Source organism: Triturus cristatus, chromosome 3_1, assembly GCF_964204655.1.
Source record: "Triturus cristatus chromosome 3_1, aTriCri1.1, whole genome shotgun sequence".
NCBI classification, from domain to species: Eukaryota; Metazoa; Chordata; class Amphibia; order Caudata; family Salamandridae; genus Triturus; species Triturus cristatus.
This window is the reverse complement of record NC_140583.1, coordinates 1,035,542,380-1,035,566,758: the sequence shown is the minus strand read 5'-3', so window position 1 is coordinate 1,035,566,758 and position 24,379 is coordinate 1,035,542,380. Positions and strand designations below refer to the sequence as shown.

Here is a 24,379-nt window from a genome sequence, read left to right as displayed (position 1 = left end):
TGTCTGAGTATCTGTATGGGTGCCTGAGTGTTTGTGTGGGTAGGGTGTGTGTGACTCTATGCATAGATGTGTGAGTGGGTGATTCTATGGGTGCATGGTTTTAAGTGCATCTGTGATGGACTGTATGGTTGGGTGAGTGTATGTATGGGTGTGTTAGGGATTGAATGTATATCTCTGTGGTACATGTGTGACTAACTACATATGTGAAAGGCAGTATATATGTGTGTAAGAGTATATAAGTGGGTATATGTGAGAGTGTGTGATTGTGAGAGTGGCTGTATGGATGAGTGTGTGCTTGTATCAATGATTCTATTAGAGCGTAAGAATGTGGTACTATTTTTATGAGTAAGTGAACTTGAGTGTGTTTAACTGCATAGGTGAGTAAATTGGACTGTGTTTAATTACTTGCACGACTGACTAGGTGTGTCAGTACCTCAATGGATGATTGGCGGTGTGTGAGTGTCTATATAGGTGTATAAATGCATATGATAGTCTTGTACGGAGTGACTGTAAGTATGAGTGACTGTACAGGTGAGTGAGTGGAGGTGTATGTAGACCTAAGAGTTAATGAGTGGGTATGTAGTTATTGGTATTGGAGTATCTATGATTTTCAAAATGGCCGTCTGAAATTTTGAGTCGTTGTTTCAAAGGTTATATTAGGGTGTGAGAAGATGCACTAATTTATCACATGGATGATATCATGAGTGATGTCATGAGTGATGTCATTTGAGATGTCATCAGTGATGTCATCAGTGATGTCACTGACCATGTCATGAGTGATGTAATATGTGACGTCATCAGCAGTGCATTGCGGGGGCGCGAGTTATAGTTAGCTGAACTAACTATAACAGGGGAATTTCTAGGGTTTTGTACAAGGGAAATGTCCAGCTAACTATAACGCCCCTGAAACCTTTGGTTTTTTCAGTGAATTTCAAAGGTTTTTTAAATGCTAATTCCTATCTATAACTTATCTCTGAATATATCATGAAAAGCGTTCTTTTTTAAAAGTAGAGTGCACATTAGTTTTGTGGAAAAGCATCTTTGTGATTGGTTAAGAAAAAGCAGTTTCAACGTGGAGTACATATCAAAGGATAAAATTTGCTCAGATCAACCACACCTGCTACTTGCATTTGAAAGGCACTGTTCAAACTTAAAACAATCGTCAACTTTTAACCTGCACGTGTCATTAAATATTCAAGAAAATGTTACAAAAAAATATCGTTAAGTTTTCAAAAATTGATGAACTTTTAACCTGCACGTGTTGTAGAATGTTCTAGAAAGTGTGTTGATAGAATACGTTGCACTTCTGACTTCTATGTGTTGTTCAATATTAAAAAAACGGTTCATATGGAAAATTAAAAAGAAACCAATAGAGAAGTTTTGAAACCTAAAAGAATCAAGGAACTATTCTAATTTATTCTTTACATGTATTTATGTGTGCAGCAACAAAATTATAGACACAACAGCAGTAGTAAGAGGAAGAAGCAGGGAGTGGGGGGAGGGGGGAGATGGGCAGAATGGCACACATGCACAATTAAGTACAACACACATATAGAGTAACAATGGCCAAAATGAAACACACCAACAAGCAGCACAAGTCACACAACCCGCCAACATCACACCACTGAACGAGCATAGAAGTGAAAACCACGCTGCATTCATACAGGATGTGTACAAAGTATGTAAATGTAAATGTATGTATGTATGGATACTTGTATAGCGCACGACTACCCGGAGGCCTCTCGGCGCTTGTACGAATACCGCTGTGGAACCCATCCTGGCTTTTCCCTGTGAGGCGTCCACTCCTGGGCACCCCCAAGGTGAAGGCCAGGCATCCTTAGCGTTGTGGGGGCCGTTGTGGAGATTAAGCAAGCTATTGCCCAGAGTTACAGAGTGGGACTCCATGATTAGAATGGCACCGAGGCGAGAATTATCAGGTCCGTGGAATTTTTGAGCCCAAGACCCGCCGAGGCGGGGAATTGAACCCTGGTCCCGGGCTAGACCTCTGCATCAGGGTCTGCCGCTCTAATCATTGAGCCACACTTCTCCACTCTGCCGCTCTAATCATTGAGCCACACTTCTCCAAAGGCCAGTCGTTGGTGTTGTGGGATGTCTGCAACCGTGGTCATCATGGATGGATGAGATGCCCAGCATGTGGCACATGGTCGAGTTCACTGTGTGTTATTTTGCCAAACGGCTGCACCTCCCTTCCACGAGCCCCCACACTTTTGTACGGTGCGCTGTTGTATCTCGTGCACTCGTACAGCACACCATTGTAATGCCTATTTGCGCATGTCCTGCTACATTCCAACTACAACATCACAGTGCCGTTTGGAGGTGGTGCATGCCAGTTTACAACATCAACTGCTGCGGCTCTTGTAGTAGGCCACACCAGAACACAGAGACACACTTACCGCACTTCCTGTACACGGACATGTCCGAGACACCCCGTTCCCGTTGCCGGATAGGCACACCCCTGCACTGACCTGTGAACCCCAGACCAGCACACGCCAGTTGTGCATGCAGGAGGATGCATGCGTAGCTAAACATCCAGGCTCACTGCCAACGCTGAGGTGACAGCACACTATGATGTTGCAGGGCTCTTGCCTATCATGCTAAGACAATGACCACAGGGACACACTTACTAAGATGTTGGTTTGAGGGGCATTTGCGGTCCTGGAGTTGTTGAGATGAGTCTTCTGTCCCTCATGAGTATTCCTGTATCATGCTCATTGACTCTATGGTACCTGTGGGTGTTCTGGTGTGGCTCTTGACTGTGTTCCCATTCATGGTGCAGGTAGTTGTCCTGCTTAACACCAGGAGAAAGAAGGTGTAAAATCCCTGGTGCTAACGTGTCTTATCGCCGGAATTTGTTTCGCATTGCAATTGGTGTGAAAGTTGTGATGGGATTTTTTTCGTGTGCAGAACAATATACGAACTGAGCAGTGTATCTCATCAAGATCCAGCACCTGACGCACTATTCCCAATCAATATAAATACAATGTGTACACTGTAACTGCAGCCAATACCTCAGTGCAATTCAATACAGGATTTTAGTATTTAAAATAAATCGGAAAGGTGCACCTCATGTCTTTTTGCACGGGAACGGCTACTCTCCATTTCATTACCAGCACTTTAACGGAAGTAAAGTTGACATAAATCTAACACACTATTCAGATGTTAGTGCAAACTGCAGATATCACCAGTATTCCAGCGATAAGTCCCCCAAAATTTAACACCATGGTGGACTCCATCAAATAACAGTAATAAGAACAAGAAAGAGTCACACAGCAGTTAAGACAACAACCAAAAACGTTATTAATTTTTTTTTCAAACTTTATTTTTTATAATAATAAATATATAAACGAAAAACTATTTTCAAACTTTATTTTTTTATTAACATATATATGAACAATAAACTAATAAACAAAATGTAACAACAATAATAAAAAACAACAAGGCGGAACACTACTGTGGGGACAATGGATGTTGACGACAGACCTGGAAAATAAGAAAGATTGTTAAAAAAAAAACAACATGGTATTCTCAACAAAATACCACAAGAAACAAATCCCAGATATATAAAATGCATACAGCTAACAAAATTTTATAAGTTTAACGTACAAAAACTGTAAATGTTGCCGCTTTAAAATATTTACCGAATCTGAAGAAAATGTTTTGCAGAAGGCACCACACAAACAACGTTTTTCTTCAGTGGTGAGGAAATGTTTTACTTTTTCCAAGGAGCAAACAAAGACCAATGCCACCTTCGTCACTCGCAAGATTTGCCAAAGAGTTCTGTTACGAGGAGATCCTAACAAAAAATACTCGTGCGGCACAGCAAGTATGATGAAACACCTAAGGACCCTTCATCCAAACAATCTTGCACGAGAAGAGTGCAAACAGATGAGAAACACTCCTGTTCTGTATCTGTAAAAAAGAATCACAAATAAATGTATATTAAATAACTTTCAAATTTATACTATTCCATTACTGTACAAACACATTTTATATAAAAACTGACTATGAAACTATAGCACTGAACCACAAGTGTGACGATCATTAAAACACTACATGCATAGTGCATACTACTTTGAAGCAGTTCATGCCCTAAAGCCTACCTCACTAAAACACTACATGCTAACTGACTAAATGATTACAGTAGTATAAGGAGACACACTTGGTGACTCACAGGGTGTTTGCTAGAAGAGTATGAATACTAACTAGGGAATAGAAGGTGTGAAACACAACTGTGTAGGTGATTAGAGGACTGCATCCATACTGCATAGGCATTTAAAGCAGTCCATGTGCTAAGGCCTGGCTCACTGCATGACTACTTGGGTACTGACTGAATGATTATCGTACAGCAAGGAGAGTGCCTAGGTGAGTGCTAGGCTTTTCGCACAGAGAATAGATTAGTACTTGGTACTGAATGGGTCACTAGAGGAGTGCAAAGGCAGTGACAAGTGCTGGACTGTATAGATACTGACTAGGAAATTGAAAGTGTGAAAGACAACTGTCTAGGTGGTTAGAAGACTGCATGCATAGTGCATAGGGGTTTGAAGCAGTCCATGTGCTAAGGCCTGGCTCAGTGTATGAATACTTAGGCACTGACTGAATGATTAGAGTACTGCAAAGATAGTATCTTGGTGAATTTATAAGTGTTTGGGTTTTAGCACAGTGAATGGATTAGTACATGGTGCTGAATGGGTCACTGGAGGACTGTAAAGAGAGTCACAGGGTATTTCCTGGAAGTGTATGGATACTGACTAAGGAATTGAAGGTGTGAAAGACAATTGTGTAGGTGGTTAGAGGACTGCATACATAGGGTAGTATGTCAGAACAGTTTTATTTGAAGCAATCTATTTGGTACTTAGAAACTGACTAAATAATCAGACTACTTCTAGGACAGTGCTTAGGTAAAACTTTTAAATTTTCAGTTCTGCCACAGTGAACAGAATAGTACATGGTACTGCACCTTAGTGTCAAACCCTGACTAATTTTATCAATGCATAAGCAAAGACTAGCTTCTAATGCTACTAAAACTTGACAACATGAGAGATTTTAAATTAGTTATCTGTCAGCAAATACACGATGTTACCAAATGCTTCTCTCACAGTGGTTCTCAAATGCACACAGACTCACAGTGTAATTCTAGACAACAACCACTATACCTAGGAGTTTAACAAAAATCATTCACTACTGTGGAAGTGATAAGCGAACTGCACACAATCTTCATATTTCATGACTGATCTTTAGTGTCAATGCCTGACTCATTTAATCAACACATAAGCAAAGACTGGCTTCTAATGCTACTAAAACTTGACAACATGACAGTTTTTAAAACCGTTTTCTCTCAGCAAATACACGATGTTACCAAACGCTTCTTTCACAGTGGTTCCCAAATGCACAAAGACTCACAGTGTGATTCTAGACAAGCACCAGTATCCCTAGGAGTTTACCAAAACTCATTCACAACACTGGAAGTGATAAGGCAACTCCACACAATCTACATATTTCACGACTGCTCTTTAGTGTCAATGCTTGACTCATTTAATCAACACATAAGCAAAGACTGGCTTCTAATGCTACTAAAACTTGACAACATGACAGATTTTAAAACAGTTTTCTCTCAGCAAATACACGATGTTACCAAACGCTTCTCTCACAGTGGTTCCCAAATGCACAAAGACTCACAGTGTGATTCTAGACAAGCACCAGTATTCCTAGGAGTTTACCAAAACTCATTCACTACACTGGAAGTGATAAGGGAACTGCACACAATCTACATATTTCACGACTGCACTTAAGTGTCAATACCTGACTCATTTAATCAACACATAATCAACGCATAAGCAATGACTGGCTTCTAATGCTACTAAAACTTGACAACATGACAAGATTTAAAACAGTTTTCTGTCAGCAAATACACAATGTTACCAAACGCTTCTTTCACAGTGGTTCCCAAATGCACAAAGACTCACAGTGTGATTCTAGACAAGCACCAGTATCCCTAGGAGTTTACCAAAACTCATTCACAACACTGGAAGCGATAAGGGAACTGCACACAATCTACATATTTCACGACTGCTCTTTAGTGTCAATGCCTGACTCATTTAATCAACACATAAGCAAAGACTGGCTTCTAATGCTACAAAAACTTGACAACATGACAGGTTTTAAAATAGTTTTCTCTCAGCAAATACACGATGTTACCAAACGCTTCTCTCACAGTGGTTCCCAAATGCACAAAGACTCACAGTGTGATTCTAGACAAGCACCAGTATTCCTAGGAGTTTACCAAAACTCATTCACTACACTGGAAGTGATAAGGGAGCTGCACACAATCTACATATTTCATGACTGCACTTTAGTGTCAATGCCTGACTCATTTAATCAACACATAATCAACGCAAAAGCAATGACTGGCTTCCAATGCTACTAAAACTTGACAACATGACAAGTTTTAAAACAGTTTTCTGTCAGCAAATACACAATGTAACCAAACGCTTCTTTCACAGTGGTTCCCAAATGCACAAAGACTCACAGTGTGATTCTAGACAAGCACCAGTATCCCTAGGAGTTTACCAAAACTCATTCACAACACTGGAAGTGATAAGGGAACTGCACATAATCTACATATTTCACGACTGCTCTTTAGTGTCAATGCCTGACTCATTTAATCAACACATAAGCAAAGACTGGCTTCTAATGCTACTAAAACTTGACAACATGACAGGTTTTAAAACAGTTTTCTCTCAGCAAATACACAATGTTACCAAACGCTTCTCTCACAGTGGTTCCCAAATGCACAAAGACTCACAGTGTGATTCTAGACAAGCACCAGTATTCCTAGGAGCTTACCAAAACTCATTCACTACACTGGAAGTGATAAGGGAACTGCACACAATCTACATATTTCACAACTGCACTTTAGTGTCAATGCCTGACTCATTTAATCAACACATAATCAACGCATAAGCAATGACTGGCTTCTAATGCTACTAAAACTTGACAACATGACAAGTTTTAAAACAGTTTTCTGTCAGTAAATACACAATGTTACCAAACGCTTCTTTCACAGTGGTTCCCAAATGCACAAAGACTCACAGTGTGATTCTAGACGAGCACCAGTATCCCTAGGAGTTTACCAAAACTCATTCACAACACGAAGTGATAAGGGAACTGCACACAATCTACATATTTCACGACTGCTCTTTAGTGTCAATGCCTGACTCATTTAATAAACACATAAGCAAAGACTGCCTTCTAATGCTACTAAAACTTGACAACATGACAGGTTTTAAAACATTTTTCTCTCAGCAAATACACGATGTTACCAAACGCTTCTCTCACAGTGGTTCTCAAATGCACAAAGACTCACAGTGTGATTCTAGACAAGCACCAGTATTCCTAGGAGTTTACCAAAACTCATTCACTACACTGGAAGTGATAAGGGAACTGCACACAATCTACATATTTCACAACTGCACTTTAGTGTCAATGCCTGACTCATTTAATCAACGCATAAGCAATGACTGGCTTCTAATGCTACTAAAACTTGACAACATGACAAGTTTTAAAACAGTTTTCTGTCAGCAAATACACAATGTTACCAAACGCTTCTTTCACAGTGGTTCCCAAATGCACAAAGACTCACAGTGTGATTCTAGACAAGCACCAGTATCCCTAGGAGTTTACCAAAACTCATTCACAACACTGGAAGTGATAAGGGAACTGCACACAATCTACATATTTCACGACTGCTCTTTAGTGTCAATGCCTGACTCATTTAATCAACACATAAGCAAAGACTGGCTTCTAATGCTACTAAAACTTGACAACATGACAGGTTTTAAAACAGTTTTCTCTCAGCAAATACACGATGTTACCAAACGCTTCTCTCACAGTGGTTCCCAAATGCACAAAGACTCACAGTGTGATTCTAGACAAGCACCAGTATTCCTAGGAGTTTACCAAAACTCATTCACTACACTGGAAGTGATAAGGGAACTGCACACAATCTACATATTTCACAACTGCACTTTAGTGTCAATGCCTGACTCATTTAATCAACACATAAGCAAAGACTGGCTTCTAATGCTACTAAAACTTGACAACCTGACTGGTTTCAAAACACTTATCTGTCTGCAAATACACAATATTACCAAATGCTTCTCTTACAGTGGTTCCCAAATGCACACAGACTCACTGTGTGATTCTAGACAAACAACACTATCCCTTGCACTATATGAAAACACATTTCTTCATCTAGAAGTAGTACTACATTTTAGTATAGAAACATAACATAACTCATTTCACAAATTCATAAACAATGACTGGTTTCTAATTCTACCAAAATATAAAAACTGCACAGTTATCTCTCTACAAACACATGAAAAACACAAATGCTAATCACAGAATGGTTTCTACATGCACACACATTGTAGAGAAAAAAAGTACTCCCTACACTTTAGCAGGAAAAATACATTAGTCTGATTAAAATCAAAATAGTCCACATACATCCCCTCACAATTACATAACTCATCTTTCAAGATCTTTTCTAGATTAAGGAGTATATCAATCACTCACCATATTTTCATTTATAGAATCTCTACACTGTGCACCTCTCAGCAAAAGCAAAGAATGGAAAAGTTTCCCTTTCATTTTCCACACATATACATGTAAACATCAAATCACAATCCTTCGCACATAAACTCAAAAGCAAACACACATTTCTATTGGTTAAACATTTCAACCCTTTCCAACTGAAATACATTTCAACCCTTACCCCAATCTGCCTTCTGCCTGTTACCATAGAAACAGGTCATGGAACACTGCACTGAGCTCACAGGTCACAAGTTCAGCACACAATGTTCCTACACAAGACAGGAAGTGTGCTTGACTTTTCAACATATCAGCTTATCATATATAATGTTCCTTAGAATCTGTTTTTGTTAACCAATAACAATCATACCTTTAAAAAACAAAAATATACACCCTACCTTTCAGTGTAGAAAGTTGTTATACAACCAATGATTTCTTGTCGTTTTTCAAAAAACGTTGCCGTGGATCCGCGCACCCACCGCAAGAGAATCCGTGCATCCAACGCGATAGGATGCGCGCACCGTGCGTGCATTTCGCCGCTTTTTTTTTTTTAAAAGGGGGGGCCCATGGGGTCCTTCTGGGACCCCCTAAGCACCTCTAGAGGGTCAGAGTATTCACACTCTGCCCCCTTTATATGTTTTACGCACTTATTCCCCTTGCTTCTTCAGCCTCGCTTCTACCGAGGCAGAAAATGGCCGCCAACAGTTCCTGGTTTCGAATGTAGAGAGACGCTTGACAGCCAATTAGCATTCAGCGCGCGACCGGGAGGGTGCGCGCTCGGTTCGGGGAGGGTTCGCGTACGGTGCGGGTAGGGTCCGCGGATCCTCCGCGGCCATAGATATCACTAACTTTTTTACCCTAATTTTCTCAGGAACTACTGAACAGATTCACACCAAATATGCAAAAGGCACGAGTCCGAACTGAGGACTACCTCTTTGCCAAATTTGGTGTCATTCCGTTCAGCGGTTCGGGCTGTAGCTGCGACAACAGATCCTATGGGAAATTGCATGGGGAAAACGCGTTTTGGGACCCCCCTCTTTTCTCGGCCCCCGCTTGACGAATCACCACGAAACTTTCAGGGTAGGAGCGGAGCGGAGCTGGCCAAAAGTTTGGAGAATTTCGTGAAGATTCGTCAATCGGCGCCAAAGAAATTCCCAATAGAATGTTGCGGATTTCCTATGGAAAATAGGTCCTAACTATAACTATCTACTGGCGACCGCCAGTAGATAATGTATATATACATATATATATATACATTTCCACAGATCACACCCTGGACGTGTTTGAAAACATTGAGGTTGATGAAGCAATTGACACAAAAGTGTAAACTGATGACAGCACAATTGCTACTCCTACACCCATAGCTCAAACTCCAACTACTAGGAGAGCAAACGTGGCACGACTACCAAACTTTGCTCCTCATCACCTTCCTCAAACACAAGGCAGGAACACAACTTCATCTGTGTGCTGGACACACAAATAACGTAAGGTCCAACAATAAACAGTTCACAATGATTATGTCTCTGATGACATGTCAGACAGTTCACAAATGTTTGGTAGCTTTGAGAAATCAATTGTCACAGCACAGCGCCTGCAAGCCAAACAGATAAAAACAGTAAATAGGCATCTGCAAAGCATGTCACATTTAATGCTGCAAGTGCAGAAAGGTCAAGAGCGTTGGATTGCTGCCATGGAGAAGATACAATGTATGCAAAGTCACAGGCACAAGTAGCACATGGCACACAATGATGCAATTACGAAATCAATTAATTGATAAGCAGTAGCAACCGCCATTCTGGCAAGGGGAATTGTAAACATCCAAAATGACATGGGGCACTGCTGTCAAGATGTAGCACGATGTAGCACGTGGGCTGGTCCAAGTGATCACAGATAGTGGAGAAGCTTCATACACATAATCTGTCTGTCCCCAACATATTACCACCACCTGAAAGTGAAAACGGCTCTAGCCTCAGTCGCATACCTGTGCCAAATGGATAGATGCTTTTTTTAAAACAATTACATCCTATAAGGATAAAGTTGATGATACACAATCACAATACATTATTACAACCTGAATAAAAGCTTATCTTTCAGTAATGGAAAAATATTACCATTGTGTGTGTTGGCTACTTTTCAGATGTGGTCATCATTCTTACCGTGTTCCATACTACTGATTCTGTAGCGGTGGTTGTTTGTCATCTGAATCGGATTCTGGCTCTATGTTGATGCTGTGAAGACACTTCCTCATGGCTATGTTGTGAAGAATAGCACATGTGGCAATAATTTTGCAACAGGTCTCTTGTCTGTAGAGTAGTGGTTCGCCAGTCTTATATAGGTATCACAACATGATGTTAGTATTCCAAAAGTCTGTTCAATTATTGGTTGTGTTGCTTTATGTGCCCTGTTTTACTGCCTTTCACTTCTGGTTCTTGGATTCAAGTATGGTGTCAGTATCCAAAGGTGCAAGGCATACGCCCTTTCTCTTTAAATAGTATGAGAATGAGAAACAATTAGATTATTTTACAACCATGCTATGAACACTGATTGAATTGAGTTTGTAATCCTTTTACCAAGTAAGTCAAACGTCACCAAATTTACCCTGAGACAGACGGTTATTTATTCCACTGTGGCAGAACATAAAGGAGTCATGTGTACTGCCTAGGAATCTGGCTACAAGGTCAGTTATGATGCATGGGTCATCACTCACTACCTGAACATTGAGTGAATGGGTGCTTTTCCTTTTTCTATAAATGAATTCATTTGCATAGGGGGGCTATATGGCAATATGTGTACCATCAACACAACCAATAATATTTGGACACTGTTCTACCCAATAAAACATTAGTGTTGTATATCTTGGGGAGTGTTTGGAAAAAAGATATTGGTTCGATTTGCAACCATGATGTCCAAAGAACTATGAAAAAACAAGGAAATGCACCTTGTGACACCCCCCTGCCACTGCTAACTCCCTGGTAAGTATCAGAAGCTAAAAGATGTAAACAACACAATACCTTCACATGTGGTGGAATTGCATTGCCTCTGACTGTTGGGGTTTTGGCTGAGGATGTAACTCAGCAATTAAATCCAAAATGATCTCACCACTTAGTCTATCTGCTCCTCAGTCTGTTCAAACAAGGTGACCCTCACACTAAATATCCTCTCCTGTCTCCTTCTCCTTCTCTGCCTACCAGCCACATTTTTCATCCTCCTCAACAAGACATACAGAGCCGCCATTTTGAAAGCGCCAGATGCATTTTAGGTGACTTTTTATAGTTCGCATCTGATTACCACCTGATGACATTTGCATTTCCTAAATGGCCATTTTGTGACTAACTGCAACTAGGAAATCCTTTGTACACAATGTTAGCAAATCGCAATTCGGTAATACCAATGTGCGATTTTCAATTTCAAAATGCAAAAAATTGGATTTCTACATGATGGAAATCGCAAATTGCCCCATTAAAAATGGCTTTCGTACATACCAAAACACCATTTTGCATTTCCTAATTACCTGAAATAGCAATTTGCACCATTTGGAATTGCAAAATGATTTCGTACATATGGCACATAGTCACTTGCAATGGAGAACGTAATGGCCATGGGTCTGTACTCTATAGTTCAGAAGGCAAAGTACTTGACTAATATATTTTCTCTCTGCATTTTTGTATTGCACCCATCTCTCGTTTAACTGCAATTACTTCTGACTTTTCAGAGCTGACCTCATATTGCAGTTTAGGTAGGTGAAAGTTTGTCACCCTCCCAGGACCTACAACTGACCCTCTTCTTTATGGTAGGTAACGGTGTAATTGAGGACGCGTAATGGGGGTTAGGTGGCTGTGTTTTTATTGAACTTATAAACAAGGTCCGGATAGTGGTAACCGAGATACCCAGTCAGGGTTGCAGGGCAACAGTCCAGAAAATTATATGTAACGACGTAACAGGTCCGGTGGCCGCTTCCTCAGGTCCCTCTTCTTTAAACCGCTTCACATCAGCTTCGGTAGGGGTTCTCTGATTTGGTGTGGCGTCCCCGGGAAACAAAGGAAACACAAAACAACCTCCCATCAGTAACAGGACTTATACTTCTTAATGGTGAGTGGGTGACCCTCCACCTGCTTATACTACCACCACGGTTTGTGAGGGCGGGGGAATCGTGAGGGACAGGACGGTCCTGATTAGTGCCCTGCTTCAGGTGTCCTCCCTGCTTTTCCCCTCCCAGCCCACCGTTTGAAATAAGTCAGGAAAGGCACTGACCTGGAGCTACAGTCCTCCAGGACTGTAGCGTGGGGTGTCTCGGCGTCCTGTTTCTCTGAGGGACGACTGGACACGAGAGCGGTGTCGGCTGGGGCTCCTCGGCCCTTCGATTCTTCCTCTCTGATGCTCCTCCGACGCCGTCCTGGACACGAGTCTCCCACAGGTGCTGCTCCTCGATCTGCCACTCCTTCACTTTCCAACGTCATCTCCGCTCCTCCTTCTTCCTCCCCAATCCTCGCCTTCTCTGCCTCTCTTGTCCCGGCACACCACGTAAGATCCACGCCGTCCTGGAAGACTAGACCGCTACCTTCCTCCCCTTGGAATTCGGACACCGCCATCTTGAAGGGCCCAGACGACTCGCCGTCCGCACTGCCCGTATTACACTGCCTTTCTCCTCGGGATGGACGATCGGGCCATTCAGATACAGGAAAGCGGGAGAGGTAGTCCGCATTGCCTTGCAATCTCCCCGGAATGTGTATAGTCTGAAACGAAAAAGGTTGCAGTGCTAAGAACCATCTCAGAATGTTGGCGTTGGTGTCCTTATTCGTGGCTAACCAGGTCAAGGGTGCATGGTCTGTGAGCAGAAAGAAATGTCTCCCCGACAGATAATATTGCAGGGATTCTATAGCCCACTTAATGGCTAAGCATTCCTTCTCCATGGTGGCATATCGGATTTCCCTGGGCAACAGTTTCCGACTCAGGAATAACACAGGTCGTAGAAGCCCTTGGGTATCAGGTTGAGATAGTACAGCCCCTAGCCCTCTATCTGAGGCGTCTGTTTGCAGTACAAAGGATTTATTGAAGTCCGGATAGGCCAAAACAGGGGCGCTACACAGGGCGGTCTTTAGGGAACTGAAACTGTCGTCTTGCCTCTTCCCCCGTCTTCATTGATCTTTGTAGTTGTGTGCCTAAGCAGGTCCGTGAGGGGGCTAGCCAGCTCGGAAAACTGTGGAAAAAATCTGCGATAATACCCCACGAGCCCCAGAAAAGCTCGAACGTCTTTCTTGGTAGAAGGACGGAGAATCTTCTGGATAGCCTCAAGTTTATTGTGTTGAGGTAGAAGCGTACCGTCCCTGATTGTGTAACCCAGATATTCTATTTGGTGTGTTCCAAGGGTGGTTTTCTTTGGATTTAGAGTAAGACCAGCTTGCCTCAAGGTTTTGAAGATGTGGTTAAGATGCGCTAAGTGTGTATCCCAATCGGGACTATACACCACTATGTCGTCTAAGTAGGCAATAGCATAGTTCTGGTGTGCCTTTAACAGAACGTCCATAAGTCTTTGGAACGTTGCGGGTGCCCCGTGGAGTCCAAACGGCATCACCTTAAATTGATATAGTCCGGATGGGGTGGAAAACGCTGTTTTTTCCTTGGCTGCCTTTGTCAAAGGAATTTGCCAATATCCTTTTGTCAAGTCGATGGTTGACATGACTCTAGCCTCTCCTAACCTTTCAATTAATTCGTCCACCCTGGGCATTGGGTAGTTGTCGAACTTGGAGTGGGCGTTCACCTGGCGAAAGTCAATGCAAAAACTAAGACTTCCGTCCGGTTTGGGCACTAACACAATGGGTGAACGCCAGGGACTGTGAGACGGTTCAATTATGTCGGCCTTGAGCATGGATTCTACCTCTGCTTCTACAGCCCCTCTCCTAGCCTGTGGTATCCTATATGGTTTGAGGTTCACTACTATTCCTTCTTGGGTAATAATGTCATGTGCTACTATTGAGGTACGGCCGGGATTCCCCGAACTTAACCCTGGGTATTGATTCAACAGATCGTGTACTTGTACCCTTTGTTCGGGGGATAGCCTGGATCCCAACTGGGGTCTTTCCTCGCTTTTCATGCATATATCCACGGGTTTATTGAGGGTTACTTGGCACACAGGCCGTATCCCACCCCCATCCCCGTTACAGGTCTCTCTCTCCTCCCACTTCTTCAATAGATTTATGTGGTATGTCTGCCCTTGACTATTGGTGTGGGGTACAGCTATTCGATAAGAGACCGGAGTGACCCTCTGGGTCACGGTATATGGCCCTTGCCACGTTGCCAACAGTTTCTTTTCCGAAGAGGGCAACAGAATCAATACTTTATCTCCTACTTTCAACTCCTTCATTCTGCTGGTACGGTCATACTGTTCCTTTTGGTTAGCCTGGGCTTTCTCCATATTTTGATGAACCGTGTCCCACAAAGTCGCTAGGGTTTCCTTCAGTGTATTGATATAACCTAAAAGGGGTTTCCCTTCGTCCTCCTCTTCAGCTCACTGTTCCGCAGCCATGTCTAATAAAGTGCGAGGAGTACGTCCAAACAGGAGTTCGAAAGGACTGAATCCAGTGGACTTTTGTTCGTGGGTTCTGATGGCAAAGAGTACCAGAGGCAACTTACGGTCCCAGTCTTTTCCTGTGTCCCCTATTAGCTTCTTCAGGATGGTCCTGATGGTTCGGTTATACCTTTCCACCAGACCATCCGTCTGGGGGTGATACACTGAGGTTCGGATTTGGCGTACTCCTAGTATTTTACAAATCTCTTTCATTAATTTAGCCAGGAAAGGGGTTCCCTGATCTGTTAAGAGTTCTAAGGGGAAACCTACTCGGGAGAAGAAAGAGATCATAGCCTGGGCTACGGCTACCGTGGTCATGCTGGAGAGGGGAATAGCCTCGGGGTAACGAGTAGCGTAGTCCACCAAGACTAAAATGTACTGATGTCCCCTGGCTGACTTTATTAGGGGACCCACTAAATCCATGCCTACACTCTGGAAGGGAATGTCAATGATGGGTAAAGGACACAGAGGTACCTTTCGGTCCTTCGAAGGATTGACCACTTGGCACTTGGGACAAGCTGTACAGTATCGGGCGGTCTCCCGATACACTCCTGGCCAATAAAACCTTTCCAATAGGTATTTCAATATATGTTCTTGGCCATAGTGCCCCCTTCCCATTTGGTTATGAGCTAGCTGTAGGGCCTGTTCTCTGAACGCTATCGGAATAAGCAATTGTTCTGACCTCCGTCCGGGACCACTAACGGCCCTGTACAGGAGACCTTTCTTTACAAAGAAATAAGGGCCTACCTTGTTGGGGTCAACTTCCTGAACTTGTTTCCAGGCTTGTAACAAGGTGCTGTCATCTTTCTGGGCCGTTCGAAAGCTGCGGGCGGGAGTATTGCCATCGTCTGGGAAAGAAAGCATACGTGAAGACACACTAGGACAGTCCTGCGCGTAGTGTTCTCTATCCCTTCGTTTCTCGCTACGGGACTTCTTTTCCCTGTCTTGGGGCCTGGTTATGGGTTCAGTACAGAACGGGGCCTCTTGTAGCCAATCTACCTCATCCCCTGACGGCATGAGTCCAGTTAAATACTCATGAAAGCGGGGAAAGTCGGTGCCTAACAAAACTTTTTCAGGTAGTCCCGGTACTATCCCCACCTTTCTCACTTGTGGGTATCCATCTATCTCTATTACGACTTCAGCTAAGGGATAGGACCTGACATCGCCATGTACACATGATACTAATACCGTCCCCCCCTCACACTCTTTTGCCCCCGGAAGTACCCCTTTGTCTATGATGGTATGGTGACAACCTGTGTCCAATAATGCGTCAATAGGTCTCCCATTTATCCTGACAGCTTTCTTATACCTCTGTCTATTGTTTCCTGTCACTAACACCCTTCCTCGGGACCACCCGACCACCATGGGCTCTGTGTTATCGGTGTTTAAGGGGCAATTCCGAGCTATGTGTCCCCACTCAGCGCAACGGAAACACTGTGGCTCCAGGAGGGCCGGAGTTGGTTTTGGGAGTAGTTTGGGAATTGGTTTTGATACGGACAAGGGTCTTCTGTAGAAGAGGTTTGAGAGAGGACATTGGGACTCTTGCTGGTTGGGCTTTGAAGTCCGGAGATCTATGGTATGCACAAGCTAATTCAATGGCTGTCTGTTGGGTCAGACCCGGATGCTGTTTCACCCAAGCTCTAGTACTATATGGTAGGGCTTCCAAGTATTGTTCTAAGAACACTTTCTCCACCACCTCCTCCACTGAGGTCGTACTGGGTTGAAGCCAGCGGGTCCCTAAGTCTTTGATGCGATAGAACAAGGCTCTGGGATTGTCTCCGGCCGCCCATTTTTCCTTGCGAAACCTGGCTCTATAATATTCGTGGTCACACCCCAGTCGTTCCAAAATGGCCTTCTTGATGTCCTGGTAGGGGGTGACGCCAGCGGGGTTGGCAGCTTGGTAGGCGGCCTGTAATTCCCCTGACAGTAGCGGGGCGATGTACTGACCCCACCTCTCCGGGGGCCAAGCAGCGGTGGTAGCTACTCTTTCAAAGTTCGTAAAGAAATAATCAGGGTCTTCTCCCTCTTGGAATTTCTGTAGCACGCTCCCAGGGACATGTGGGTTCACCCGTGTGTTGGCTATCACATCCGTGAGTCTCAGTATGGCTGTGTCTTGTACCTGTTGGTTGTTGGTTAGTAGCGATGCCTGTTCGGTCATAGCCTTATGGAATGACTCCCTTTCCTTCTGGGCGTTTTGGTTTTGTTGTTCCAAGACTATTTGCAAATGTCGCTGTCCCTCAGCTAGCTGGGTGATGATGTCCTGTAGGGTCACGGGTTGGGTCATCTTTAAGCCTCAGATGACTATCCCACTTCTGACACCACTGTAAGTTTGTCACCCTCCCAGGACCTACAACTGACCCTCTTCTTTATGGTAGGTAACGGTGTAATTGAGGACGCGTATAGGGGTTAGGTGGCTGTGTTTTTATTGAACTTATAGACAAGGTCCGGATAGTGGTAACCGAGATACCCAGTCAGGGTTGCAGGGCAACAGTCCAGAAAATTATATGTAACGACGTAACAGGTCCGGTGGCTGCTTCCTCAGGTCCCTCTTCTTTAAACCGCTTCACATCAGCTTCGGTAGGGGTTCTCTGATTTGGTGTGGCATCCCCGGGAAACAAAAGAAACACAAAACAACCTCCCGTCAGTAACAGGACTTATACTTCTTAATGGTGAGTGGGTGACCCTCCACCTGCCTATACTACCACCACGGTTTGTGAGGGCGGGGGAATTGTGAGGGACAGGACGGTCCTGATTAGTGCCCTGCTTCGGGTGTCCTCCCTGCTTTTCCCCTCCCAGCCCACCGTTTGAAATAAGTCAGGAAAGGCACTGACCTGAAGCTACAGTCCTCCAGGACTGTAGCGTGGGGTGTCTCTGTGTCCTGTTTCTCCGAGGGACGACTGGACACGAGAGCAGTGTCGGCTGAGGCCCCTCGGCCCTTCGATTCTTCCTCTCTGATGCTCCTCCGACGCCGTCCTGGACACGAGTCTCCCACAGGTGCTGCTCCTCGATCTGCCACTCCTTCACTTTCCAACGTCCTCTCCGACTCCTTCTCCGCTCCTCCTTCTTCCTCCCCAATCCTCGCCTTCTCCGCCTCTCTTGTCCTGGCGCGCCACGTAAGATCCACGCCGTCCTGGAAGACTAGACCGCTACCTTCCTCCCCTTGGAATTTGGACGCCGCCATCTTGAAGGGCCCGGACGACTCGCCGTCTGCACTGCCCGTATTACAGTTACCAAATATCTGGCATTGGGTACTATGAAAATCCATCGCTCAGGTTGGAAAGTAATGTGGGGTAGCCAATCGGAGTGCAGTATAACCTTGTACTCCAGATCCAACTGGATTGATGAACCCTTCCACCCCCTACCGCAATGATATGTGGGAACAGTAATTGATGCGAGGAAAGCGGAATGAGATAAGAGAGAAAACAGAGACACTCAGAAGGCAACCCAGACCTGAAAAGAATTCAAGAACACATGGCAACTACTTGTGGGTCTGCCACCTGGATCTGGCAATGTACACAAAATATGCATGGAGACCTGTGTGGCTACATGTACACCATTGAAGCCCCCTATTGCTACCATCTTTTTGAGCAGATAGATTTAAAATAACTATATTGGGCTGAAATGACAATGCATATGCTTAAAGTGGCAGTGGAGAGTCTAAGGGCCTGATTACGAGTTTGGCACAACAGCGCTGGCTCAACGCCAGTTTCGCTGTGCCAAACCCGCGCATAGACCGCCGGCTGTATTACGAGTTGTAAAAGTACAACTCGTAATACGGTTGGATGTCCTTTGGCCTTTCCCATGGCGGTGTCTTGAAAACAGGCACTGCAATGGGAACATGCAAAAAGTTCCAGCACGCATGGACGGTGACGTCCATGCCGTGCTGGAACTGGGGGAAATACAGACATGTTGTGCCCCTGAATGTTTCCCAATGGTGGTGGGGGGAAGCTGGGGCCATGTAGGGCCCCCTTTGTTTCTGGACCGCCAGCGTTTTCATGACTGGGCCAGTCCCTGCTCAGCATACAACGTTGTGGTGCTCCTGCGCCACCGCCAGGGAACGACTGTTCCCTGGTGCAGCCTGCGGTCCACTGCCGATACGACTTACAAAGTCGTAATCGGCAAAACAGTGGACAGCCACTCCTGCGCCACCTTGAGTCTGGCGGTCTCAAGACTTTTTTAAATTTTGAGCTTTGTATTTGATGTTGGCTTTTACTCAGCTGCTGCTTGTACTTCTTGGGAGTTTTCTGTGCTGTTTCTTTGAATGGCTAGTGAATTTCTTATTTCTCCAGGGTTGGGTGTAGGAACTGTATGTTTGACCTGGAGGTTGCTTTTTATTTAAGATTGTATTTTGGGGTTGCAGAGTCAATAGAATTTGCATTGGGTACATGTTTTTTTCTTTGTCCTCCTTGATTTATCTAATCTCCCCGCTTTATAGTACCATCAGTAACAGCATACTATATTGCCTTTCTCAATAAACAAGTCATTACACTTTAACTGAGTTTCAGTAACTTGTATTGCACAACTGCTCACCAAGCTACAACTAACAACAAAAAACAGCTTACTATTAATCACATAGGTGAAACCTATTGCATTTACCAATGCTTGTTCTCCCTTCACATTGCTGAAGATCACTTCTTCTATTTCACCGTGAGGCAACTTGAGGTCAGCATTAACCATTAAGGAAGAGCTGTCTTTTAACAAAATATATGAAACTTGGTTTTGTAAAGTAATTGCTACCAAGTTTTCAGTGCACTTATGAGTGACGTTCGACTGCCGAATGTGTGACACTTAGAGTTACACTTTGTCACAAGTAAAGCTAAGCAACGAAGTCCATGGAAAGCAATAAGTATCACAAATTACACCCTTTTTGATCAATGAAAATCTCTAAAATATCTTGAAAGTACTATGAAATCCCTGAAATGGAAGTTAGCACTTGCTTTAGAATGAACACTAAATGTCTGCACATTTTGCAGCAGCCTCTCTTGTATTGTGTGTAATACAATTTTAAAACAATGTGCATACTCAACATGTGTTCAGATCGCAAGCTGCAACCCCTAGCACTATAATGCCTAAGTCACTATTCCCCAGAGCATGAAGAGAATTGCTCCTTTCAATGTGAAAGTGAAAAGACAAGAAAGCAGGAGAGAAGGAAACTGACTTCCGGTGCTTGATGTGTAAAGGAGAAATCATGTTTGTGCAACGAGAAGCTTGTGCCTGTGATAAAATTGTGGAGACCACAGCATCGGGTAGGGCCTGTGCACTGAAGTGCAATGAGAGATTAGGGTGATGCTCTCAACATACGGGCCCTTCCACAAGTGGAATGGGAGGCCAAGAGCAGCAGAAGCCCTCACTGAATGAGCATCTGCAGTCTGCTTATAACCACAAGAACATGGATTACAATAATGCTTTACCAGCAAGGCACAGGTCATGTCCCCGGACGCCGAACAATGCCGTTAAAATCCACTCAATTCAGTTTTCCCAAACAGAGAAATCTTTTTATGTCTCCCACGTAGTGTAAGATTACAATTACACGAGTGCCCCAAACAGAGACAGGAAAGAGCCTAAAACAGAGACTGCATCATTAATCATGTAACACAAAGGATTTTGACAGCCTAAAAGATAAAAAATAAAGAAATGATCGTAAAAGCATGCCTCACACCATGACATTTTTCTTTATTGTGCCCTAATACAGTTAGACACGTTGCAGAGTCTAGGGATCAAATGAACACAGGGCAGAGTACCTGTCTCACCTGATTACTGCACAAGTGCCTGGGTGAGCGTCGTGTTGCGCCTTGGTCGGACTGGGAGGGGGCGACAGGCTGCAGCAGGCAGCAGTTCAAAGCTGTGTCCGGAGAGTCACACAAAGCTTTCGTCTCATCGCTCATGAGTGTCTCACTCTGGCTGGCTGCTTGCAGTCAGTAACACTAAATATCTGAATACTCAGATTCCAGTCACATCGCTTCTCCCTCACGTCTTTTCCACGCTCAATGGACCCCCTGCATGTAAGACAGTCCTTTTATTCCTGTGTGCTTGCCTTGCAGACGAAGAACCACCTCATGGACTGGACTTAACTTAACTGACCGTGCGCACCTGATGATGACCCACTGTGTCTCTGAGAAACTGGGCGGGGCCACCAGAAGAGCGCACTTTTTTTAGGATTGAAACAGTGTATTCAACTGCCCCAGTCACCAGAACAACTGGTTTCCCAGGCTCATGGCAAGCTAAATTGCTTCACAGGCAAAAGCTGCAGTGCACACATTCAGCACACTGGGCGAGCCTGCTTTTTGGAGTACCTATAAGGATTCATAAAGGTGTCAGGGAATGACTAATGCATTTAGAGTGGTGATGCGTTAGTCTAACCCCTGAAGCGTGGTACTTGGCAGGTCTGTACAATTTGGAACGGCGCTCCGAGTAGTACCCCACCCCCTTCCACATCTAATCTTGATTCGTATTCTCGTCTGTTAGCATGTGAATATTTTAGGGGCGAGTAGAAAACACAGATTAAGATATACAGGATAAAGCTCAGAAGAAGACACAACAGCCAGAGCTATCATTTAGTAAATAAGCACGGAATGTCAATTGGAAATCAGAAATAGGCAACGCGACCAGCTGGGTAAAAAATGATGATGGTCGACAGGGTTGTAGAGCTGAAGTACTGATGCCATTAAACCGGTAACGGTAAAATACAAACACACCGAGTATAGACCAGACATACTTTTTTAAAAATAAGATATGCAAAACTACAAAGACCAGAAATCAACAAATAAAGAGTTTCGATGATAATCCTCTTCGCCTTACACGGGACAGTTGACACACATTAATTAAACACCTTGAGTATATCATCCTCCTATGACGCTTTGCAGAGCAGCGCAGCCCTCACAGAAGCCGCTTCCCGGTACCCACCATGCACTGCGCACTCGCAGTGTACACAGCTGACTTTCCAAGATGGCGGCTGACAGTGATGTGAGTTGTTATACCCGGTTGCTGTGTTTGTGGCTATTCTTCGTCTGTATTAACATACATGGCTGGCTTTCTCTTTGATTTCAATAGTAAGTGGTGTGTGTTTTGCTTTCCTCACAGCCCGAATCGGATGTTTTCGAGATCACGGACTTCACCACAGCCTCAGAGTGGGAGAGGTAGGATCCCGGATTTCCACATCGTCCAGTGCAAAGCGCAGTAGCCCACTTGTAACGTTGTGTATTAGGGAAGGGCGGCTCAGCCAAACTATTAAATAACGTACGTCTCCGAGGAAGGTTATCCTGCTGCTGAGCTCTGCAGCGTGTCAAGGCTGCTTACGATTACCCTTGTTATCGAGGCATAACTTTTCCTGTTGTGGGTTTTGTATTTAAATAGTGAATTCTGTGAGTTGTAGTCATGGTTCGTTTGAATTGAATCAATTGTACAAACGCTGCCTGATAAAAATGATATGTAAAAGTAAAATCCATGAGGTATCCTTGACATATGTATCTCAGATCCTGGTTGTCCCTACTTCATGCATGTCAACATTTTACAAAAGGAAGTAGGAGATTTTGAAAACAAAATCCTGGAAATGTATTTTTCTAATTGGCTGCTATTGAAGCAGATGCATGCTAAATGCATTCATTTTTTTTGTTAACAAATTGGATCTCATACCAGAATTGGATGTGTTGGCACGTATGCTCTCAGGGGTGTGGAATTTTATAAAATAACTACTTCTCCATGGGGCAGGTTGCTTCATAAAATTACTTGTCCTGTGATAAAATCCACTAGACCCTTTGGTGCCATGTAGTGGGTTGACACATTATGGCAACAATCTCATTATATAAAAGCTCTGATATAACCACTCTGATTATGCCAGGGCTCATACCATAGTTGGTTTTGAATACTTGCTATCCCCTTATGTTGCCACTTTTCTGCAGCTCTACATACTGGTGGTGAAAGTAGTGGTGAGCAATAGTTACAGGGTTAGAATGAACTTTTGATTCTGGACAAACCTACTAACGTGCATGTTTTAAGTATTTTCAATAACTCTTCTCTAATCTTTTCCCATACTGAGAAATGTTGGAAATTCACCCCTGACAATGGCAGACGTAAACTTTCTTTCTGAGTTGCAGAAAAAGTGGTTGGTGGGAAAGTGAACTTGCAAACACTCAGATTTTCCCATGAGCAAATCTACACATGCAAATTTGCTCATGCTAAAATGCAGTTTACAAATATTTTCTAGTACTATTTCTTGTCCTACTACTGTAAATTCTTCGGAATTCACAAAAGCCATATAGCTGCACTTAACACAAGGACATATACCATGGGTGCACTTTTGAGACTTTCTTTAATAATTGGGCCCCTAATTTAGTCTGGCGTTAGCCATGACCTTTTGCGTTTATTCAAATTCTGTCTGTCTGTGTGTCTCTCTCTCTCCCTCTCTCTGCTTCACTGTGAGTGACAGCATTCTGCTTTTTCACATGGGGCATATCAGCACACAAAATAGTTATGTTCAGTGCCAGTAACCACTGTGCTAGTGTGCATTTTTGAGACCAAAAACAATATTTGCTTTTGCTAATGTTTTCTATAAGGGTGAGGGCCCAGCAGCTCCCACACCAATAAGGTTTTACAAAAACTATACCAAAACAAGTCGCACATTGACAAAACTGAAAAGCTGACCACCAATTTCAGACCTACTGGCTTTGCAAATGCTTGTTTATTTTTGTTTACTATAATCTTATTGAAACTAGTTACACTGATTTTCCATTATGAATATTTTTGGGAAATACTAGCATGCATCAACACATGTTACTAAATGATGCTGCAAAGAGCTGGTACCTGAAATTTTACAGTAGTTTTGCGAAATGTTTTTTTAACTGCTTTCATTTTTTATGAACATTTTATTTTGAAAGAAAAGAATCATCAATCCTGCTTTCAAGCTTCTGCAAATATCCGCATCAAATCAGTGAGCATTCTGGGAGCATTATACATAGGCTCATATTGATAAACTTTGAAAATGTGTGTACACATTTTTATGTTGGAACCATTGTCAGTAGTGCAGTCAGAGCTTACAACATTTACTTAGAGCGCTCACCCTAATAATAAAGGCTTCAATTAATAATACAAGTTTGAACAGCATTAACATATGGACAAAAATATTACCTTAACTGCAGACAGTGCCCTTCCCTGATCCATAATGTGGTACTGCAAACTGGCAGCCAAAGGGTTTGTGCTGCAGGGGGTTGG

The 24,379-nt window shown here is 43.5% G+C and overlaps 1 protein-coding gene across 6 annotated transcripts in view; it reads left to right on the top strand.

Moving 5' to 3' along the window:
• Positions 1-24,379, top strand: part of RAB3GAP1 (RAB3 GTPase activating protein catalytic subunit 1) — a 673,051-nt gene that overhangs the window by 157,346 nt on the left and 491,326 nt on the right. For 2 of the 6 annotated variants that reach the window (XM_085645770.1, XM_085645768.1), the window contains exons 1-2: positions 22,042-22,135; positions 22,253-22,308. The exons of 2 other annotated variants lie outside the window; for them this stretch is intronic. In XM_085645770.1, the coding sequence (XP_085501896.1) occupies positions 22,118-22,135; positions 22,253-22,308 (74 nt within the window). In that variant the 5' untranslated portion in view covers positions 22,042-22,117. Of the gene's footprint in view, positions 1-22,041; positions 22,136-22,252; positions 22,409-24,379 lie in introns of those variants that run through there. 2 more of the 6 variants (XM_085645773.1, XM_085645772.1) reach the window with 2 other exon arrangements.